Source organism: Rhinichthys klamathensis, unplaced genomic scaffold, assembly GCF_029890125.1.
Source record: "Rhinichthys klamathensis goyatoka isolate OS25496 unplaced genomic scaffold, OSU_Roscu_1.1 h1tg000090l_1, whole genome shotgun sequence".
Taxonomy (NCBI): domain Eukaryota; kingdom Metazoa; phylum Chordata; class Actinopteri; order Cypriniformes; family Leuciscidae; genus Rhinichthys; species Rhinichthys klamathensis.
The window spans coordinates 2,889,395-2,913,146 of NW_026606629.1; the positions used below are offsets into that span (position 1 = coordinate 2,889,395).

Genomic DNA, 23,752 nt, shown 5'->3' on the forward strand with positions numbered 1-23,752 from the left:
GCGAATGTGTTGGGTGTCGCCCAGCCTGCAGCTCTGCAGATGTCTGCCAGCGAGGCGCCATGCGCTAGAGCCCAAGAGGAAGCCACACTCCGGGTGGAGTGCGCTGTCACACCAAGGGGGCACGGTCGGCCTTGCTGTTGGTAAGCCAAAGCAATGGCGTCCACTATCCAGTGAGACAACCTCTGCTTTGAGAGAGCCTTTCCCTTCAGTCTCCCACCATAACAGACAAAGAGCTGGTCTGAGGTCCTGAAACACTGCGTCCTGTCTACGTAAGCACGGAGAGCGCGTACTGGACAGAGCAGTGCCAAGGCTGGGTCTGCCTCCTCCAGGGGCAGCGCTTGCAGGTTCACCACCTGGTCCCGGAAGGGAGTGGTGAGAACCTTGGGCACATATCCAGGCCGGGGTCTCAGGATCACGTGAGAGTGACCCGGCCCGAATTCCAGGCACGCTTCGTCAACGGAGAATGCGTGCAGGTCCCCTACCCTCTTGATGGAGGCCAATGCAACCAGGAGCGCTGTCTTCATTGACAGGAACTTAAGCTCAACTGATTGCAGAGGCTCAAAGGGAGCCCTCTGCAGGGCATTTACCACCACTGAGAGGTCCCAAGAGGGAACGAGAGGAGGGCGAGGAGGATTCAATCTCCTCGCTCCTCTCAGGAACCTGACGATCAGGTCGTGCTTCCCCAGAGACTTACCTTCAACTGCTTCGTGATATGCGGCGATAGCGGCCACATACACCTTCAGGGTGGAGGGAGACAGCCTTCGCTCCAACCCATCTTGCAGGAAGGAAAGCACGACACTGATCCAGCATCTCCTGGGGTCTTCTCGGTGAGAAGAGCACTAGTTGACGAAGAGGTTCCACTTCAACGCGTAGACATGTCTCGTGGACGATGCTCTAGCGGAAGTGATGGTAGCCGCCACCGCAGGTGGCAGGGTACTCAAACCTGCCTCGTCCCATCCAGGAGCCACACGTGGAGGTTCCAAAGATCGGGACGAGGGTGCCATAGGGTGCCCCGTCTCTGAGAAAGGAGGTCCTTCCTCAGAGGAATTGGCCAAGGAGGTGCTATCGCGAGGAGTATCAGTGCGGAGAACCAGATCCGGGTGGGCCAGTACGGCGCAACCAGAATGACCTGCTCCTCGTCCTCCTTGATCTTGCACAGGGTCCGTGCGAGAAGGCTCACTGGGGGAAACGCATACAAGCGGAGGCCCCGCGGCCAGCTGTGCGCCAGTGCATCCGTGCCGAGCGTGCCCTCAGTCAGGGAGTAATACAGGGCGCAGTGGGATGAGTCGTGGGAGGCAAACAGGTCTACCTGTGCGTCCCCGAACTGGTCCCAAATCAGCTGGACCGACTGGGGATGGAGTCGCCATTCGCTGGAGATGGGCCGAAACCGTGACAGCTCGTCGGCTGCAAAGTTCCGATCTCCCGGAATGTAAATAGCACGAAGGGACCTCAGGTGCTTCTGACTCCATAAGAGGAGGTGGCGTGCGAGTTGCGACATACGGCGGGAGCGTAGACCACCCTGACGGTTGATGTACGCTACTGTCGCGGTATTGTCTGAACGGACTAGTACGTGTTGACCCTTGAGCAACGTGTGGAAACGGTGCAGGGCAAGGCGTACTGCCAGCAACTCGAGGCAATTGACATGCAGGCAACGCTGGGGTCCTGTCCAGGAGCCCGCGGCAGCATGTCCATTGCACATGGCGCCCCAGCCCGTGGCAGAGGCATCTGTGGAGACAACAACATGCCTGGAAACTCGTTCTAGGGGAACTCCGGCCCGTAGAAAGCTGAGGTTCCGCCACGGGGTGAAGGTCTGACGGCAGGTCGGAGTCACAGGGACTCGGAACGTGCCACGATGCCATGCCCACCTCGGGACTCGATCGCGAAGCCACAGCTGAAGCGGTCTCATATGAAGCAATCCGAGTGGCGTTTCCGCGGCTGCAGATGCCATATGCCCCAGGAGCCTCTGAAATAATTTCAGTGGGACCGCGCTCTTGCCATCGAACTGTCGAAGACAAGTCAGCAGTGAGTGTGCGCGCTCGCTCGTAAGCTGCGCGGACATGGCGACCGAGTCGATCTCCATACCGAGAAAAGAGATCCTCTGCACGGGGTAGAGTTTGCTCTTCTCCCAGTTGACCCGAAGGCCCAGACGGGCTAGGTGCCGGAGCACTAGGTCTCTGTGTTCGCAAACCTGATCTCGAGAGTGAGCTAATATTAGCCAGTCGTCGAGATCATTCAGGATGCGAACCCCGTGTTCGCGTAGGGGAACAAGGGCTGCCTCGACGACCTTCATAAAGACGCGAGGAGACAGAGCCAGCCCGAATGGGAGAAGCGTGTACTGGTATGCCTGCACCTCGAAAGCAAACCGAAGAAACGGTCTGTGTCGAGGTAAAATGGAGACATGGCAGTAGGCGTCCTTCAGGTCTATCGCTGCAAACCAATCCTGTGGCCGCACGCATTCGAAAATGCGTTTGGCCGAGAGCATCTTGAACGGCAGCCTGTGAAGGGAGCGGTTCAAGACGCGCAGATCCAGGATTGGCCGTAACCCACCGGTCTTCTTGGGGACAATGAAGTACGGGCTGTAAAACCCTGACTTCATCTCGGCTGTAGGGACAGTCTCGATTACACCCTTCGCCAGCAGGGTGGCAACCTCCGCTCTCATGATAGGGGCATTGCCACCGACCATAGTGAGGCGGAATCCCCTGAAGCGGGGAGGAGACCGTGCGAACTGAATCGCATAGCCTAGCCTGATAGTTCGAGCGACCCAGCGGGACAGGTTGGGAAGCTCTAACCAAGCTCCCAGAAACTGAACCAGCGGGGTCATGCGAACCACAGACGTCCCCCAGGAGGGGCAGCGAAGCGGAGTGACCGGCCCAGGCGTGGGTGGCATAGTGGCCCGGTGCGGGGGCGAGGTCATGCTCCGCGTCCTGACAGAGGAGACCAGGGAAGGACCAGCATTCCACGGGGGTCTGCTCTGCCAGGGGTCTGGCGACAGAGGGAGACGAGAGTGGTGAGGTCCGGAGACGGCACGCACTGTCATCCGCGCCCTCTGGGACAGAGGGGGACAGGAGTGGCGAGGCCCGAGGGCGGCGCACACTGCGGTCCGAGAACTCTGTGACAGAGAGGGACGAGAGCGGCGAGGCCCGGGGGCGTCGCGCACTGTCATCCGGCTCTGTGTGCTCAGTGATGGGTAAGCAGCGGGGAGTGGAGAACAAAAGATTCTCCCCCGGCCCTCCACCGGGGGAAGGAGGGGGCCTGCAACCGCCTCCTGGGAAAGAACCGATTCCATCACTGAGCAGCCCGTCTCAGGAGCGCCGCTTAGCCTGGCGTTTAGCGGGGCGCGGGGCTGGAGAGGGCTGTGGCGCCTTCCTGCGGCTTCCTCCACGACGCGGCCCGGGTGAAGGCTGCTGCTGGGGCCGTGCGGGAGGGGCGGGAGCCACAGGAGGGTGCCCTCGGCGGCGAGCAGGCTGAGGCGTCTGAACCGACGGCTGGGTGGAGGCAGCAGCGGGCCGTCGGGGCAGAATATGTTTTATCGCCTCAGACTGCTTCTGTGCGGTCGAGAACTGCTGGGCGAAGTCCTCAACCGCTCCGCCGAAGAGCCCGGCCTGGGATATGGGGGCGTCGAGCAGACGAGTCCGCTCAACGTCCCGCATATCGGCCAGGTTCAGCCACAGGTGACGCTCCTGGACCACAGAGGTGGCCATCACCTGACCCAGGGAGCGTGAGGCCACTTTCGTCGCTCGGAGAGCGAGGTCAGTGGCGGCACGCAGCTCATCAAAGAGCCCGGGGTCAGTCCTGCCCTCGTGCATATCTCTGAGCAGCTGGGCCTGTTAGACCTGCAAGGTGCTCATCGCATGCAGGGCGGCGGCTGCCTGTCCTGCAGCTCTGTGAGACTTCGCCACCAGGGTAGATGAAAATCTACAGGCCTTGGACGGGTGCTTAGGATTGCCCCGAGAAGAAGTGCTCTGAGGACACAGCTGCATCGCAACAGAGCGCTCAACCGGGGGAATCCCAGTGTACCCATGGGCGACCGCGCCATCGAGGGGAGGAAAGGCGGAGAAAGCTGTCGAACGATCACGGGAGGTCAATGGAGCCTTCCATGACTTCGACAGCTCCTCATGCACTTCCGGGAAGAATGGCATTGGGGTTGGCTGCGGCCGTGAAGCCGCAGCCGCACCCAAAAACCAATCATCCAACCGCAAGCGCTCGGGGCAGGGCGGAGGGTTCCACTCTAGCCCGATGCTCGCGGCGGCCCGGGAAAGCATGGCCGTCATCTCGTAATCTGACACGGGTAACGCTGGCACTCCCGAGGATATTTTTCCTCTGTGTCGTTATCATTAGTTGTGGTGTGGACTAAATTGTTTTGATACTGTTATCGTTCTTGATGTAAACTGGTGTAAACTCTGTATAAATGTACTTACTGTGCATCCTGATGGATTGCTTACAAGGCTATGACCAATATTTTCTGTAGACTTGGGATAACCTGTCTGCTAAATTAATGTGTATATAAATGGAAATAAAGAAAGAAATTTAAAGTGTTGTTAATTGTGTACCTCCTCAGACAATGGTAAAAAAAAAAAAAAAAAAAAAAAAACCCTTTTTTACAAAACCCCCCAAAAATTAGGTAATAAATGCATGTACACATGAGGGAAAACCTTATAGCTAGACCATCCATCCTTTTATACAGCAGTGGGGAAAAGGGCTTTACCAGAGTGAGTCACATTGCCAAGTATTTATAGAGAAAGAAAAGCCAGGACAGAAAGCATGCTTTTCATGTCAGAATTAGATCAGCATAATTAATACATTTAAAGAATTTAGATTCACATACATACAAAACAAAAAATATATAGGCCCTATATCTTTATTTTCACATCTGAGACTGCTGGAGTCACACATGGCAAGTATATGGATTTGGATTTGCTTTGTGTATTCTTTAAGTGTAACAGCTGAATGAAGTATGCAAAAAAAAAGAAAAGAAAAAAAGAGCAAGAAATGTTCTCATGTCCAAAATCATGTGAAGCTCACTGTGCAAAAGCACACAGAACAGGATGAGTGCATGTTACGTAAAGGAAATGGAAACCGCAAGTGGGCTATTAAAATAAACAGACCAGTGACAGAAATAAGTGTTTAGCAGTTGGTTTGATGACTTTGAGGATTAGACTGGATTCATTTATATTTTAGAGACCATTTTTGTCCTACGGGTTGTGTTCAAGATGGACTGGCTATACCTGAGGAAGACAGCTTTGTTCCTGGATGTGTTTGTAGTTTTCATCCTCCATGTGTACACTGATGCACAAGGTGAGTTCATATTCATATATGATGTCCAAGATAAAATCCACCATTGATGCTGTGATTTTTAACTGACTAGTTCTGGGCTCATGAACGTTCTATTGAATTTACTTTTAGTAAAAGTGGAGCCAACTAGCATCACGGCTGTAAAGTTTATACTGAAACTAAATCATAGCTGTGTTCTTTTGTCATTGTGTTCTTTAGCGTCAGTTAGATGACGCTTCCGTTATGGGTAGGTTTAGGTCTGGGGTAGGGTTAGGTTTAGACCACTAGGAGGCGCGTCTCATATTGACGCTTAAGGGGTACCATGTGCGTCGGCATGTTGACGCATGGTCAAAAGCCCCAGTTAGATGACGCCTTGGGATGAGAATGGGCTGCTTAAATGGATGACTTTATTCAGTTGTATTGTTTGAGTAAAATGTACTTGAAACATATTATTGCAAAGTGAACTTAAAGGGTTAGTTCACCCAAAAATGAAAATTAAGTCATTAATTACTCACCCCCAAGCTGTACCAACCCCGTAAGACCTTCGTTCATCTTCGGAACACAAATGAAGATATTTTTGATTAAATCTGAGAGGTGGATCACTGCTACATAGGCTGCCTAAAGGAATGACACTTGACGGCCCAGAAAGTCATTAAAGAAAATGTTTAAATATTTCATGTGCCTATAGTGGCTCCACTATAAGTTTATCAAGCGACGAGAATACTTTTTGTGCGGAAAAACAAACAAAAATAACGACTTTATTCGACTATTCCATTGCTTCCTTGTGGGCCTGAGACGAGAGTTCAAGAGATTTCCAGGACGCATGCGCGAGAACTGACATTCTTCTTCTACTACTATGTACAGCACGCGTCTTCGTCTGCTTGTAAGACGCGCGCTGTGTAGTGTGTAGTAGAAGAAGAATGTCAGTTCTCGCGCATGCGTCCTGGAAATCTCTTGAACTCTCGTCTCTCGTTGACTTGAGCCTACTGTAGATTTTTGCCTTCATTTACAGGCTAGAGTCAACACTAGTTGCCGAAAGTCAGAGCAGGTCTACAGATTCTGGGTAGTCATAGTTCTGATTTTTGCCGACTAGAGTTAACTCTTGTCCTGTTCAGATTTAGTGTATTCCGGCCTTAAACCTCACATGTCTCAGACTAGAGGAGGCCAGCGGAGTCACGAGGCCAAAACAAATACGTGTCAAATGAAGCAGAATCTTAGTTAGTCACACTCACAGGACAACTCGCAATCTTATCCTCTCTCTGTAATATCAGGAACAAACTACAGTCTGTTTTCACAACGGAACAAAGCTGGTATCAGCAGCCTGACATGAGAACACAAGGGGCAGGTTTAGATCTATTAATCTGGAACTCTTCAGTGTGAAAAGAGTTTGATTTGGAAAGATCACAAGTACTGAAACACATTTTTCCTGGAATATTGTCAAAATTTATGACGCACGGTGAGGAACTAAAATGATGCCTATTCATTAAACTGACATCCCATTTACATTTATGCATTCACTAGAAACTTTTTTCCATGTGACTTACATTTTTTATGATTTTTGGCATTGCTAGCAAAATGCTTTACCAGCTATAACATAATAAAAAAAAGCTCCAGGCATATGTTGTGCATTTTTTTTAATCACCATATGATTTACACAACAGGAAAGAAAAATATTTTCCTATCTATCTGCTTTAAACCATCCCATGTGTACCAAGAATGTGGAAAACTGAAAATACCATAAATATAAATTAAAAATCTGTATCTACTGGACATTATTTTTCTCTTTCATGTCTTGACCACCAAAACTGCATCACATTAAATAGGTGCTGATGTGATGAAATGGACACTCTTTGAAATACAGTGGATCAAAACCATTCATCAAAGTTATACATGAATTTTGAACAATAACCATTCTTGTCTTAGGACAACTTTGATTAACTTTTTTGATTCACTTCAAATGTTGACTACTGTATGTCAACTTAATACAGTGATGATATTCATTTCAAGAGATCATTAAAAAAAAACTTCTGTTGCCCTCAGCACTTCCAAAGCAGCTATGCTAATAGACTGAAACTCCACATAATAAAGTACAAGGTGCAACACAATTACAAAGTCATTTAATATCATAACAGATTCAATAAAATCAAAGGCCGGACTTTTTTTTGCTTATTGATGCGAAGTTACAGAAACGCATTACATAAACGTAAAAGTCAATACCATTTACACAATAAATACAACATCCATATATCACAAAAGGAAAATAAAGTACTTTATTCCATAATTGGTTGAATAGACAAAATTCAGAGTGAATTTTTTTATTCTAATTAAAGGTGCGGCCTATACTCTCACATTTTCAAGAATATGGCAAAATTATTTAACATACATGGGACAGAATTAAAACTCTTTCGCCTTTTATCAGTTGTTATTACACTGGCTTGCACATATGCTCATGTTTAAAGCAACATGATTTTCCAGAAAGGAAGCCAGCAAAAATGCAATATTCGTCAGCCATTTAATTCCACAGCAGACTGCAGATAATGCATTTCCACTGGTACAGTGAACGCTTGGAGAAGCTGTCACGACCTCTCAGTGTTATCTGAGTGCATCTCCAGCATGGTTTAGTTTTCCCACCATTGCTCTGGGCTCAGAGACCAAAGAACTTAAATTGTATAGTTCTAGTTAGTCTCTAAATCTCTAGTTCAGTCTACTTAATCATTTAATAACAACAACAACAACAACAACAACAAAAAAAAAGAATGAGATATAAAATATTTAACGATTTCCTAATAGTATCCAAAGACTAGTGAAAAACAACTGTGTAGTTTTTAATCTACCTCACTGGACTTACATCCTTTCATCGGCAGTGCGAATGTCCACCTTAAAAATGAAGGGACAAAGCAAAATCAAAATTATAAGAAACTATGTATTTGATCATGATACAAGTTTTAGAAAACTGAAAAAAAGATAACTATAGATAACTATGCTTTTTTCAATAGAGAGTGTAATTCACGGTAGCGTTTTAATTAAGAGGCTGCTTACTGCAGAACCAATGGGTGGAGCTTGGCGTCCAGCCACGCCCTAACCTTATTCCTAGTTTTCTTATACTTTTTTGAGTGGATAGTTATTTTTTTTCAGAGAATACAAGAAGTTTTTATCGTACTTTTACATTTAGGGCTTCAGATACCAGACAGTAACATAGTGTCAGCCCAGATCCGGCCCACATCCGGGCCGTGTGGAATCCAGGTGTACCAGATGTGGGCCGGATCTGGGCCGACACTATGTTGCTGTTCGGGATGCCTTCTGGGTGGGTAAAATAACAGTATTAAAACAGACAAATACTAACTTAATTAAATTCCCTTCTGTGTTGAGATAAAATGCCTTCTACGGAAAACTTCATATTAGTGATGGATTTGCAAATTGTTCAGAACGTAGCATCTTTCCTCATGTAGAGATGTGTCACTGGTTGGAAAAGCACGGAACATGATAACAGGAGATTTCCGTCTTCACAGGTGTCTCAGCATATCCGCCTGCCTCGGTCAAAATTATCCACTCTGTGGAAACATGACCGAGCACAGAAGTGACTGTAACATCATAAGTTGTTAAAATATACATGTTAAATCCAATACTCTCACAGTTGTAACTTGACTATGTTTTAAATTCCAGAATGATATGAATGTCAGAATATGGGAAAATTTTGAAAATTAGAGATTTGTTGATCTGAATTTAAGAACTCATGACAATGAGAAGCCATGAGAATAATATGACATATGACATATAATATGACATTTTAGATAATAAATGTTACTATGTAAAACAATTGCTAGGTTAATTACTCACACACAATAAATAAAAAACTTGATTAATTTCTCATTTCAATAGATCAGGTCTAAAGGATTTGTGTTAAAAGGGCAGACAAGGCAATCACAGGGAAGCAGAAATAGGTCAAAGGAAGAGGCTTTGCACTTCCTGAAGACACCTACATTCAACTGTCTGTTTCTCTGTCTTCTCGGCCTCTTCTCTGTAATTGATGCTCTTCGGTCTCTGCTCATGTAGAATATGTGAACATCACAAACATACACATAAAAATCATAAGCCATAGCTATATTGGACAATGGTTTCACATTAATTTTAATGTTATCTATTGCTTCAAGTGTAAATGTGTTTATATTTATATATATATATATATATATATACACACTGAACAAAATTATAAATGCAACACTTTTGTTTTTGCCACCATTTTTCATGAGCTGAACTTTTTCTATGTACACAAAAGGCCTATTTCTCTCAAATATTGTTCACAAATCTGTCTAAATCTGTGTTAGTGAGCACTTCTCCTTTGCCGAGATAATCCATCCACCTCACAGGTGTGGCATATCAAGATGCTGATTAGACAGCATGTTTATTGCACAGGTGTGCCTTAGGCTGGCCACAATAAAAGGCCACTCTAAAATTTGCAGTTTTACTGTATTGGGGGAGTCCGAAAATCAGTCAGTATCTGGTGTGACCACCATTTGCCTCACGCAGTGCAACACATCTCCTTCGCATAGAGTTGATCAGGTTGTTGATTGTGGCCTGTGGAATGTTGGTCCACTCCTCTTCAATGGCTGTGCGAAGTTGCTGGATATTGGCAGGACCTGGAACACGCTGTCGTATACGCCGATCCAGAGCATCCCAAACATGCTCAATGGGTGACATGTCTGTGAGTATGCTGGCCATGCAAGAACTGTGATGTTTTCAGCTTCCAGGAATTGTGTACAGATCATTGCAACATGGGGCCGTGCATTATCATGGTGCAACATGAGGTGATGGTTGTGGATGAATGGCACAACAATGGGCCTCAGGATCTTGTCACGGCATGTCTGTGCGTTCAAAATGCCATCAATAAATATGCACCTGTGTTCGTTGTCCATAACATACGCCTGGCCATACCATAACCCCACCGCCACCATGGGCCACTCGATCCACAAAGTTGACATCAGCAAACCGCTCACCCACACGACACCATACACGCTGTCTGCCATCTGCCCTGTACAATGAAGAGAACACCTCTCCAAAGTGCCAGACGCCATCGAATGTGAGTCGACGAACTGCAGTCAGTTCGAGACCCCGATGAAGATGACGAGCATGCAGATGATCTTCCCTGAAATGGTTTCTGACAGTTTGTGCAGAAATTCTTTGGTTATGCAAACTGATTGTTGCAGCAGCTGTCCGGGTGGCTGGTCTCAGACGATCTTGGAGGTGAAGATGCTGGGCTGGTGTGGTTACACGTGGTTTGTGGTTGTGAGGCTGGTTGGATGTACTGCCAAATTCTCTGAAACGCCTTTGGAGACAGCTTATGGTGGAGAAATGAACATTCAATTCACGGGCAACAGCTGGTAGGCATTCCTGCAGTCAGCATGCCAATTGCACGCTCCCTCAAAACTTGCAACATCTGTGGCATTGTGCTGCGTGATAAAACTGCACATTTTAGAGTGGCCTTTTATTGTGGCCAGCTTGTGGCCAGCTCACACCTGTGCAATAATCATGCTGTCTAATCAGCATCTTGATATGCCACACCTGTGAGGTGGATGGATTATCTCGGCAAAGGAGAAGTGCTCACTAACACAGATTTAGACAGATTTGTGAACAATATTTGAGAGAAATAAGCCTTTTGTGTATAGAAAAAGTCTTAGATCTTTGAGTTCAGCTCATTAAAAAAGGGGGCAAAAACAAAAGTGTTGCGTTTATAATTGTGTTCAGTGTATATAGGGCACAGGTTGATAGGTCCTTTACATGCAACCTGCAAGCATTCACATTATTGGCCTCTGCTGATCCTTGCAGCAAATGAGATTGCTTGCTCAATTTAAATAGTCTGGTTCTTTGTATCTATTAGCAGTAGCAAGTCCATACTTGCTCTGTCGCAGTAGCAGCAGCATATCAGATCTAGTCCACCAAAACCAAATACATTGATATTACCATATTGAATAACATGCTAAAACTATACTGAATTGTCACAATTATATATATAAAATTTGCATGGCACAGGACAACAGTCATATATTGCAGTACACTCATATCATACAATAACTTTGATACACCTTTTCTATGAAAAAAAATTGAGGGAGCTTTTAAGTCAGGCTAAAATTCTGTGGAAGAAAACATTTATTTATTATCTTCTAAATGAAAAAAACATTGAAGCAGAATTGTTTTAAAATGAAAGAGGCTATTTTGTTGTAATTTCCCCAAAAAACTTAGAACCGTTTGGGTGGCAAACATCATGAATAATAGATTTGAAATCATAAAAACCTTGAAAAAAAAAACATATTTGAAAACTATCTTGTCTAAATGACAATTTTAGGGGCTGTTAGCACGGAACACATTTTAACACAAGTGCAGAGGAGTGAAAAAAAAAAGATGTGTTGAACATCTTTTAACTTGATGGCATTCTAAAAGTGTGCTCCTCATGCGTGAGATGCTGCACAAAAACGAAATGAAGAAAAAAATGCAACGTCTAGTGCATGTTTACATACAAAAATAATAGAAAAGCTAAGAGTCATTGAACCATTAAAAAAATAAGTTGTTGTTTGTATGACATAAATGATTTTAAAAAATAAATCAATCTAACAGAAGTACAAAGATTACTTTACAAGGTTTGTCCTTTTCATCCTCTTTGGACTAACTTAATTTGTCATTGACCCATGTTTGTTTCAAGAACCACACAGTAATGAACGCTCTTGTCAGAAGCAGCAGCAGTACTTTGACTTCAGAATCACTATGTTGGGTGTGTTTACATAAAAAAAATAGTGCCGCTACAGCGTGTACTGGCATGAACAATCTAGTAAGCCTTAGGTAAGTAAACATCATGGCCAGTCCACACATAAACAAGCTGCTATGGATCATTTTAATGAGTTATGTTCACTGCCCTGAGCAAAAGGCCACAAAGTGAAGCTGCACTCATACTATTTCCATGAAGCTATTCTCAAGGTTGTTAATTATTATACTTTCAAAACTGGACATCCACTTAGAGCTCAAACTGGAAAATTAAAGACAATATTTGCTTTTAATTGTGACAAACTATTTTCAACGACAAAACAAAACTGGCATCAATTTGTCAGATAACTGAACAGACATCTGAGAGCACAACAGGATATCGACATTTGCATGGTGGGATCTTAAACTTAAATAGGCTGGCCTGATGATGACAGAAATTTGTCTTTGTATATTACTTTGTATGATTTTGACTAAACATTTTGCTGAGCTGCATGTTCTGGATTGTTCTCATTGGTCTTTAAGATAGCTATGAATACTCACCATCCTTACGCAGGACACACTTCCACAAACAGAAACAAAGGCAGAGGACCAGAAGGAACGCTACTGTAGTCACAGAGATCAGGATAGTAAGTGCTGTGCCAACTGTTGAGAGAAGCAGAGAAAGCAAAATACTATTTTAGAGCATTTGTTCTCAATTACTATTTCACATTGTAAAAAAAAAATTTGAATATTTTATTTATTGAATGTTTCTTCAACTTCAGGCACTTTTATGTCACAGGGGTTGATTTTTATAAATCCCTTAAAAAGTTAACTTTTGTCATTTTCTTATAAGAAAGTGTTATATGAAGGTCTTGGATTAATTTAAATCAAAATAAAATGTTTACTCTCTCTGACAATTTGAAGTTTAGACAAATCGAGTCCCATTATTCATGTCCTGTGTTTGCTGAGGCGGCGAAACAGATTTTGGACATGTGGATTGCAGTTTGAGTGAGCTGTATTTGAAATGTCATCCACACTGTGTTTCTTGCCTGATTGATTTATGGCTGTATTTAGCTCTGAAGAAGAGTTTTAACTTTGGAGGTTCAAAGGCATATTTCCACTGGGCCACAGAACTGGCCCTCTGTGCCACTAAGCAGATGGCCTGTGTTTTTGGTCGCTCAACGCTGATATGGTTGTCGTGGAGAGGCTTCTGTGGTGTAAAACAAAAACAAAGGAAACCTCCAAGGGTTGTTTGGAAGATCCTTGATGCCAGTGGCTCAGGGAATTGAGGGGCGTAATGTATAATAAAAAATAATAAAATGAAAAAATATATAAAAATATATCACACCAAGTTGTCATACCCTCCTGACACCCTCAACAGATTGTCTCGCCAACCCCGCCACCTCAGTGTTTTTGGGAAGCAGCAATCTCCAGCAGGTTTTTTTCACCCTATTTCCACTCAGCAATGCTGTCGGAATGTGGCACTCGCCCCCCTCTAACAAAGGGTATCAGTACTAGTTCCCCTGGTCATTGTGTTCAGTTGATTCCCTGCCGGTGATTTGTTTAGGGGCACTGAATGAACAATTTCCAGCTGCTGAGAACACTGGAGTAGGCATCTCTACTTATCCCGCCACCACTGGTGATTCGGGAGGTGGAGGCGTCCGACGGGCCATTCGCCCCATCTTCACTCAAGAAGGCGAAAGCAGCTTCAGGGCACCAAACAGACAGATTCTATGTAAAAAATAAAATAAAAATCCTCTGTCAGACTTTGTGGCAGCATGGCAGCTTCTGCCCAATGTCTTTCAGTGGGTCCTGAACATTATAAGAAAAAGGATTCAGTTTGCTTTGCGTCCAAGGAATGTGTACCCTTCACAGAGAGAGGCAGGATTCTACAGTCAATATTTTATATTACCCAAAAAAGGGCGGGGCTTGCGTCAAATTTTAGATCTACGCGCCCTAAACAGTACTCTTTGGACATCCAGTTTCAAGAATCTAATCATCAAACTTTTAGCGCCACAAATTCAATTCTAGGATTGGTTTTGGTAAAGGATGCATATTTTCATTTTGAGATTTTGCCAGGACACAGGAAGTTTCTCAGGTTTGTTTTCGGGGGTGAAGCTTACCAATATCGAGTACTTCCTTTTGGCCTAGCTCTTTCCCCACGCATGTTCACCAAGTCCACGGATGCTGCTATGGCTCTGCTGCTACTTATAAATATTTGGATCAGTTAATCAAATTAACTTCATGTAGCTGAATTAATATTACTATCAGTTTATCTGTTCATCCAGCGAACACTCAGTATTGATCGTCTATCAACTCTTCAGAAAGGATATTTTCCATGGCCACAGAAAAATAACTCTTTCTTAGCATGTAGCTGTGATCATAATCGTTAAATTGACATTAATTTATAAGCAGACCCACACATAATACACATAATCACGCATACATGGGTAAAGTGAAAGTGACTGAAAAACCAGAACAGAGCAAGCTATTAAAAGAGTAATTTAAACTCCAGGAAGAACAATCAGTCCCTTAATACAAAGCTCCTTTCTTATCAATTTAGTATATTTTACGATACTTGCATTTGCATTAGCTGTTGAAGAGCCTCCGGATATACACTCACCGGCCACTTTATTAGGTACACCTGTCCAACTGCTCGTTAACACTTAATTTCTAAGCAGCCAATCACATGGCGGCAACTCAGTGCATTTAGGCATGTAGACATGGTCAAGACAATCTCCTGCAGTTCAAACCGAGCATCAGTATGGGGAAGAAAGTTGATTTGAGTGACTTTGAACGTGGCATGATTGTTGGTGCCAGAAGGGCTGGTCTGAGTATTTCAGAAACTGCTAATCTACTGGGATTTTCACGCACAACCATCTCTAGGGTTTACAGAGAATGGTCCGAAAAAGAAAAAACATCCAGTGAGCGGCAGTTCTGTGGGCGGAAATGCCTTGTTGATGTCAGAGGAGAATGGCCAGACTGGTTCGAGCTGATAGAAGGGCAACAGTGACTGAAATAACCACTCGTTACAACCGAGGTATGCAGCAAAGCATTTGTGAAGCCACAACACGCACAACCTTGAGGCGGATGGGCTACAACAGCAGAAGACTCCACCGGGTACCACTCATCTCCACTACAAATAGGAAAAAGAGGCTACAATTTGCAAGAGCTCACCAAAATTGAACAGTTGAAGACTGGAAAAATGTTGCCTGGTCTGATGAGTCTCGATTTCTGTTGAGACATTCAGATGTTAGAGTCAGAATTTGGCGTAAACAGAATGAGAACATGGAACCATCATGCCTTGTTACCACTGTGCAGGCTGGTGGTGGTGGTGTAATGGTGTGGGGGATGTTTTCCTGGCACACTTTAGGCCCCTTAGTGCCAATTGGGCATCGTTTAAATGCCACGGCCTACCTGAGCATTGTTTCTGACCATGTCCATCCCTTTATGGCCACCATGTACCCATCCTCTGATGGCTACTTCCACCATGTCACAAAGCTCTAATCATTTCAAATTGGTTTCTTGAACATGACAATGAGTTCACTGTACTAAAATGGCCTCCACAGTCACCAGATCTCAACCCAATAGAGCATCTTTGGGATGTGGTGGAACGGGAGATTCGCATCATGGATGTGCAGCCGACAAATCTGCGGCAACTGTGTGATGCCATCATGTCAATATGGACCAAACTCCCTGAGGAATGCTTCCAGCACCTTGTTGAATCTATGCCACGAAGAATTGAGGCAGTTCTGAAGGCAAAAGGGGGTCCAACCCGTTACTAGCATGGGGTACCTAATAAAGTGGCCGGTGAGTGTACAGTCGCGAGGAGAAAGTCTTGATAGTTAGGTACAATGGTGCTGAAGTTGTAATCAACTTCTTCCACATTGAATGAAGAAGCGATGGGGAACTTGCGGAGTTAGTTGGCTCTATTATGGTCGAGAAAGGTACACATGGCTCGATGTGTGTGAAGCCTGCCAGCACAACTGCGGCAGCGAGGCCCGGATGGGGTCTCATGTGAACAACCATCAGGAGCAGAAGTCAACGAGTGCTGAGGGAACTTTGTGTTGGCTTTTACGTTCCACAGAGGACACACCTTTACTCTGATAAATATATCATACACTGCATTCTATGATGTGACTCTACCAAAGTGTGAGTCATTAAACAAAGAGTATTTTGATAGGAAACACCACCTAGATGGGACTACATTAACTAGTTCTATCACCAGGCATGCATGACACTATACAATATTAAAAGACAATATACAAACAGTAATAATACACAAAGTGTACTTGGGAAATGCATGTTCATTCATTAGACAGATTTGTAAATGCATTAGTAGAAGGCATTCCATTTCTATGGGACTGCATGTCTGTTTGTTGTAGCCTGTACTTTTCTGTGCAGGCACTATCTCCCAGCGGATTGTCTTTGAAGTGTATAAGTTGGGGAAAAGGGTGGTAATGCTCAGTGGGGAAACCAGACTACACACAGTCTGCCTGGGTGAGGGGTGTGAAGATTACTGTAAGTGTAACAATGGTGTTTGATCCGTCCAGTCGTTACACAGAAGAGGTAACGGCATATGCTCAATCATATGAAGCATTTGGGGCTCAGAATAAACCTCAGGAAGAGTGTGCTTTCTCAAAAACAGAGAACCACTTTTCTAGGGGTAGTGTGGGATTTAACCAAGATGCAGGTACATCTGTCTCCTACACATGTAGATTTTATCCTAACCACTATGAGAGACATCAAGCTTGGCCAGCAGCTTTCAGTACTGCAAATTCAAAGGCTGCTAGGTATCATGGCAGCAGCAGCCAACATTACTCTTTTCAGTCTATTGCACTTGAGACCTCTTCAGTTCTGTCTCAAGAGCAAAGGATTTTATCTTTGGAATCATCCTTTTAGAGTCGTAAAAAAAGTAAAGTGCAACAGACTTCTTGTTATTTGGCTTGATTCCACAACAGAGGCCTGGCACTAGGGGCGTGTTGCCGTCGCAAGTCTCTCACGACTGACGCCTCTTTCACAGGCTGCGGTGCAGTATTCAATGACCAGCCCGTGGCCTTTAGGAGGGCCCTCATACCTCGTGGCACATAAATTGCCTCGAGATAAGGTCAGTGTTTTTAGCTCTGGAACACTTCATCCCACAGTTGAGGGGCTACCATGTGTTGGTCCGCATGGACAACAACTCGGTAGTTGCTGCATTTGCACTCTCTTTTCAAGCAGGTGCAGCAGATCCTGCTCTGGGCAGAGAACAAGTTCCTGTCTGAGAGCAGTTTACATTCCGGGGCATATAAATGTGGGAGAAGATTTCCTATCTAGGCAGGGGCCGAGGCCTAGGGAATGGCAACTCCATCCAAAAGTAGTGCAGTCCATTGCAGATAAACAACAGAGCAGAAGTGGATCTGTTTGCCTCCGAGGAGACAACCCACTGTTCCCTCTGATTCTCCCTCACACCTCCAGCTTTGTTGGGGCTGGGCAGCATGCTACAGGCGTGGCCGAGGTTGCGCCTACACGCTTCCCCCCCGATAGCTCTGCTCCCGTGAGTTCTAGCAGGTTTCGCCAGGACTGAGTTCACCTCCTACTAGTAGCACTGTTCTGGCCAATCCGAATTTGGTTTTCGTACTTAGTGTCTCTCCTGAACGGCCTCCCCTGGGGGATTCCAGTCCAGAGAAATCTTCTATCTAAAGTGCAAGGGACAATGCTGAGGTAACTGAAACAATCATAAACTCTAGAACTCCTTCCACTAGGAAGTTAAATGCCCTGAAATGGCAACTGTTTGTATCTTGGTGTGAGAAACTTGATGTGGATCCAGTTAACTGCCCTGTTAGTCCAGTACTGGAGTTCCTTTAAGAGCATCTCACAGCAGGGCTGGCTCTGGCTACCTTAAAAGTGTAGGTGGCTGCCATTTCCGCTAGCCACAAATCTCTAGAGGGTTCTTCTGTTTGGATGCACCCCTTAGTGGAGGATCCCTTTCCCACCCTACAGATAAAGCGTTGTGAATTTCGGTTCGCGTACCTCGAAGTGATAAAATAAAACAAAATTCTGTATCAAAATTTATAGGCAAGACAAGTAGTTTGTTTAGGCATGGGTTGTATGGAATTACAAACCTGCGCACATATTTTCAAAAGCACATAACTATAGAATCAATTCTGAATGTGCATGTGAACGCCGTCAGCGTTAATCACAGGTTCGCGTTTAAAGTCTGATCATTTCGACGGAGGTGAATCAATCAAAATTAACTTTACCTGGAAATAACATTATTCAAGAACCGCTATAAAGCCAAAACAATCTCTGTTACCTTAAATTATATGTTTATCTCTGTAAAGCTGCTTTGAAACAATCCATTGTTAAAAGCGCTATATAAATGAAGATGACTTGACTTGACTAGTGCCTCAGTTCTTGTGAGGTGCCAGACAATTGCGACCAATCTGCAAAGTGCAAGTTCCCTCCTGGGATCTAATATTGGTCCTGGGAGCCTTAACAGAGGACTCATTTTTGCCCTTGGAATCAGTCCCATACAAGATGCTGACTCTCAAAGTAGTCTCCTCCTGCTTAGACTTTGTTCCAGGTGATGTTAGAGCTATACTACACCCCAGACCAGACTATATTCCAAAGTTCTGGCTGGTCAGCAAGATATTGAAGGCTTTCTTCCCTCCCCCTTATGAGACATGAGAGCAAGAAAGCCTGCATCTGTTATGTATGGTTCGTGCTTCGAGGATCTATGTCCACTGCTCAGGCCAATGGACTAGATCAGGGGTCACCAACCCTGCTCCTGGAGAGCTACTGTCCTGCAGATTTTAGTTCCAACCCCAATCAAACACACCTGGACCAGCTAATCAAGCTGTTCAGGGTTACTTGATAATTACATGCATGTGTGTTGGAACAGGGTTGGATCTGAAGTCTGCAGGACAGTAGCCCTCCAGGAGCAGGGTTGGTGATCCCTGGACTAGATCTTCATGCTTTTGGTCTGTTTCAGTGTTTTCAATTAAGGGAATGCGGTCACCAAGCAGTGCATTGGATTACTGATGATGTCACCCTCTCCATAAGGCACGCAAGATTTGCCTCTAGGGGTCAGGGCTCACTCCACTAGGAAAATGGCCTCTTCATAGGGTCTTACTAGCACATATGCTTCATGATGTATGTGCTGTGCCTGGATGGTCCTCTCCACACCCGTATGTAACCCGGTTCACTGAGACGGGAATGTGACACTGTGTCGCGTTATGCCTGTGCTTCTTCTTAAAACAAATTTAATCTGTCAACGCGCATTTCTGTCTATTTAGAATTCCCATAGCATCATGCCAGGACGCAGTGACTCGTTCCCCTCTCAGGGAACTGAGTTGCATTCGTAACCTGAGATGGTTTCAGTTCAAGAAAATCAAGATCAAGAAAAAAAAAAGTGTATTCAATATAAACCATCGTAAGCAAAGTGCATAATAAAATAGTTCACACTCACTTTTAGTGTTCATGGAAACAGCAATGGCATTCTCCAGTCCTTTATGATGAACAAGACATTTGACAGAGATATCCTTCAGGAGTCCAGCCTGGATGGTCAATGTACTGATGACCAGAGTTGTCCCGTCACTCTGCTGGATAGCGGTGGTCAGAGGTTGACCAATGATCCGGTCATTTCCCTCCACGTTCCATACTATTTCAGCCTGTGGCCTGGCGACTGCAGTGCAGTTAGCCTCAATCACACCGGGAGATGCGGTCTTGTAGCTTACTTGAGGTTTTGGTAGGACTGTAAATATATATCATACAAGATATGGGTTTTGTGTCTTACTCCCAGAGAGTTTAGTCTGGGGGTGTAAAACATTTTTTTTTTACAATTATTTAGTCAGCATTCACAGCTACATTTGAATGACCATCAGTGGAGATAGATTACTTGGACCTGCAGAGTGAACAGTTACAGCATACTTAAACAGCATTAACATTAGAAATTACCAAATTGTCCACAAAACATTAGAAATTTTTGATGATACTCTGTTTGTTGTTAGGATGACAAATGTTTTAAAATCTAAATTTTAGGCTGTTTGCCTAGGCGTAAAATGTTTGAGATGGTCAATCAAATAATAGAAGGCAAGATTTACTGTTCACAGATACAGAACATGAATTCCAGATGCTTCAGTTTGAATGTTGAAAGAGTGCAAGGTAAGATTTAAATAGCTAAACATCAAGCATAGCGTCAGTTCTGACAGGTCACGTTAGTCAAGCTCTCATCAGCTGACTCTCAGCTGATCCATGTCTACCTATAGGAATACGATGCCTATCACTGTATACACATATAAGTTCCTTTAGTATTATCAGCAGCTATCGCGTTTCTCAGGAGCTAATTACCCTCCTCCATCCCCAGCTCCTCTCGCCCAGTCAGCATTTGGCATTCTGATTCCCCTTGAATCAGAATAAATTCTTGAATTATGTTGTATTTTAAAATCTTGAATTAATGATATCTGCAATACATTCATGTTGGTTCTGTTCTGTTTACCCTAAGGGGGGTTATTGCTGCTCTCCCTGCTCTTATCCATGCTAGGCTGCATGGATGCGCAGGGAGTTCTCGCCCATAATGGAACCATACCACCAATCCAAACTGTATGCTAATTGTCAATCATATTTGACGTCAGTGGTCCTGACAGAAATGTAATATTTGACAACTGTTTTACAACAGAACTGTTGAATGATCAACAGTGATATCCATTGGTGCAAACTACTCAACTTTTTTTCAAATGTAACTGTTTTAAATTAAAAATACAAGATAAATTTTTTTTGTGATTTTTGTAATTTATAACTACACTGAACAAAATTATAAACGCAACACTTTTGTTTTTGCCCCCATTTTTCATGAGCTGAACTCTAAGACTAAGACTCAGATCTAAGACTCTTTCTACGTACACAAAAGGCCAATTTCTCTCAAATATTGTTCACAAATCTGTCTAACTCTGTGTTAGTGAGCTCTTCTCCTTTGCCGAGAGAATCCATCCACCTCACAGGTGTGGCATATCAAGATGCTGATTAGACAGCATGATTATTGCACAGGTGTGCCTTAGGCTGGCCACAATAAAAGGCCACTCTAAAATGTGCAGTTTTATCACACAGCACAATACCACAGATGTCGCAAGTTTTGAGGGAAAGTGCAATTGGCATGCTGACTGCAGGAATGTCTACCAGCTGTTGCTCTGGAATTGAATGTTCATTTCTCTACCATAAGCTGTCTCCAAAAGCGTTTCAGAGAATTTGGCAGGACATCCAACCAGCCTCACAACCACAGACCACGTGTAACCACACCAGCCCAGGACCTCCACATCCAGCATCTTCACCTCTAAGATCGTCTGAGACCAGCCACCCAGACAGCTGCTGCAACAATCGGTTTGCATAACCAAAGAATTTCTGCACAAACTGTCAGAAACCGTCTCAGGGAAGATCATCTGCATGCTCGTCATCTTCATCGGGGTCTCGAACTGACTGCAGTTCGTCGTTGTAACCGTCTTGAGTGGGCAAATGCTCACATTCGATGGCTTCTGGCACTTTGGAGAGGTGTTCTCTTCACGGATGAATCCCGGTTTTCACTGTACAGGGCAGATGGCAGACAGGGTGTATGGCGTCGTTTGGGTGAGCGGTTTGCTGATGTCAACGTTGTGGATCGAGTGGCCCATGATGGGGTTATGGTATGGGCAGGCGTATGTTATTGACAACGAACACAGGTGCGTTTTATTGATGGCATTTTGAATGCACAGACATGCCGTGACGAGATCCTGAGGCCCATTGTTGTGCCATTCATCCACAACCATCACCTCATGTTGCAGCGTGATAATGCACGGCCCCATGTTGCAAGGATCTGTACACAATTCCTGGAAGCTGAAAACATCACAGTTCTTAACAGCCTAATAGGCCTTTTGTGTACATAGAAAAAGTCTTAGATCTTTGAGTTCAGCTCATGAAAAATGGGGGCAAAAACAAAAGTGTTGTGTTTATAATTTTGTTCAGTGTAAATATGTTTTCGACATATTAGACATATAAATAAGAGAGTATTTATGCACATTTTGAAATAAATATATTGTTTGCGAAGAGTTAAAATTGACTACTACTTGTTCTTTTTTCTGTTCTTCTAACTTTTTTTTTATTCACTTAAATCAATTTAAATCCTTTAATTATTGAATTGTTTTAAATAAAAAGGCCTTTACAAATAGTCCCCTCAATGTCAAAGACATGACTAATGTCCATGCTAAAAAGCTAAACCTTGACCCCTTGATCCCGACACATAGGCTGTGTCCGAAAACTTAGGCAGCTGACTTGTTGCCTCGCTGCCCTATCAGGCAATGGCTTTGCAGGGAGCGTTTGAGCGCGAAGGTACGTATCAAACCTTATTTTCAAGTCAAGTCAAGTCAAACTTTATTAAGATCCCTTATGGGCAATTTGGATGCAGCACAGATAAAGACACAAACTGACACACGCAGTACATCATAATAGTAATAATAGCAATACATATTACAAATTTCAAAATAGCATGAATATATAAAATATAGAATAAAAAATATAAAAACCTTAATAAATACCTTTAAGACGTATTTAGTAGTCTAATTGCACTCGGAACAAAAGAGTTCCGAGTTAAAAAAGAGTTAATTTTTGGTAATCTGTAACGACGACCTGAGGGCAGCATAGAGAACTCTGGATATAAGAAGTGTTCACTGTCTAAAATCACAGAATGGACTCGACTCAAAACATTTCTGTTAAACAGACCTGTCAAACATCTTTGCTCCTTACCTATGATCTTCCCACTGTTTTTGACTAATTTATTTAGTGAATTTTTTATATTTCACACTAAGATTTCCAAACCAGCAGCTAATGGAAAAGGACAACACTGGCTCTATATAACATTTATAGAACAATTCCATCAGTGTCTTGTCTATGTTAAATGATCTCAATGACTTCCGGTTATGAGGAGCGCATATTAGTCGCGCGCTCAGCCTGCTCCCGCCGTTTCATTTTTAATTTTCTTGCCAAACCTTCGAATTTTAAGTTATACTGTCAACAAAAGTTTAATAAACTGTAAGTGCTCGGAACACTTCATCATGTCTAAGGCTAAAGGAAAACATGCAGAAAAAGAGAAGGAGGGTTCTTCAACGGCTAGCATTTCCATGGCTGACATTAGCTCACTGCTGGATGAACACAGAGAAGCCCTTTTGGCTGATTTTAAATCCTCATTCGAGTCTCTTGCATCTACACTGGACAGCATTCATTCCACCATTACTGATCACGGGCAACGCATTGATTCTCTGGAAGTTAACGCCACTTCAGTTGACCAACGACTTCAGCATCTCGAGGGTGCCTACTCCGCTTTGCAGAAAGACAACGAGTTGCTCAAACTCAAAGTAGCTGATTTGGAGGGACGTAGCAGACGTCAAAACATTCGGATTATAGGCCTACCTGAATCGATTGACGGTCCTCGTCCATCAACGTTCTTTTCTCAACTACTTGTTGATGTCCTTGGTACGGAGGTCCTCACTTCGCCCCCTGAGTTAGATCGTGCGCACCGGAGCCTCGCTCCTAAGCCGGCTCCGGGAGGGAGACCGCGGCCTGTTTCCACCGATTCCAAGTTAAAGACGTCGTAATTCGCGAGGCTCGTAAACGGGGTGTCCTGCTTTATAAAGGCCATACGATTCGCCTGTTTGACGACTACAGCCCTGACGTGGTGAAGCAGCGCGCCGAGTACAGAGGTCCCATGACGGAGCTATACAAGCGCGGGTTCAAGCCGGCACTT

General features: G+C 44.4%; 1 protein-coding gene across 1 annotated transcript in view; it reads right to left on the reverse strand.

The window, feature by feature from the left end:
• Window positions 1-7,518: 7,518 nt before the first annotated feature.
• zgc:113337 (uncharacterized protein LOC503741 homolog) overlaps window positions 7,519-23,752 on the reverse strand; it is a 36,692-nt gene continuing 20,458 nt past the window's right edge. The window contains exons 6-9 of the mRNA XM_056251828.1: window positions 19,454-19,738; window positions 12,565-12,666; window positions 9,252-9,312; window positions 7,519-8,822 (exon numbers count right to left, since the gene is read on the reverse strand). Of these exons, the coding sequence (XP_056107803.1) occupies window positions 9,254-9,312; window positions 12,565-12,666; window positions 19,454-19,738 (446 nt within the window). The 3' untranslated portion in view covers window positions 7,519-8,822; window positions 9,252-9,253. The remainder of the gene's footprint in view (window positions 8,823-9,251; window positions 9,313-12,564; window positions 12,667-19,453; window positions 19,739-23,752) is intronic.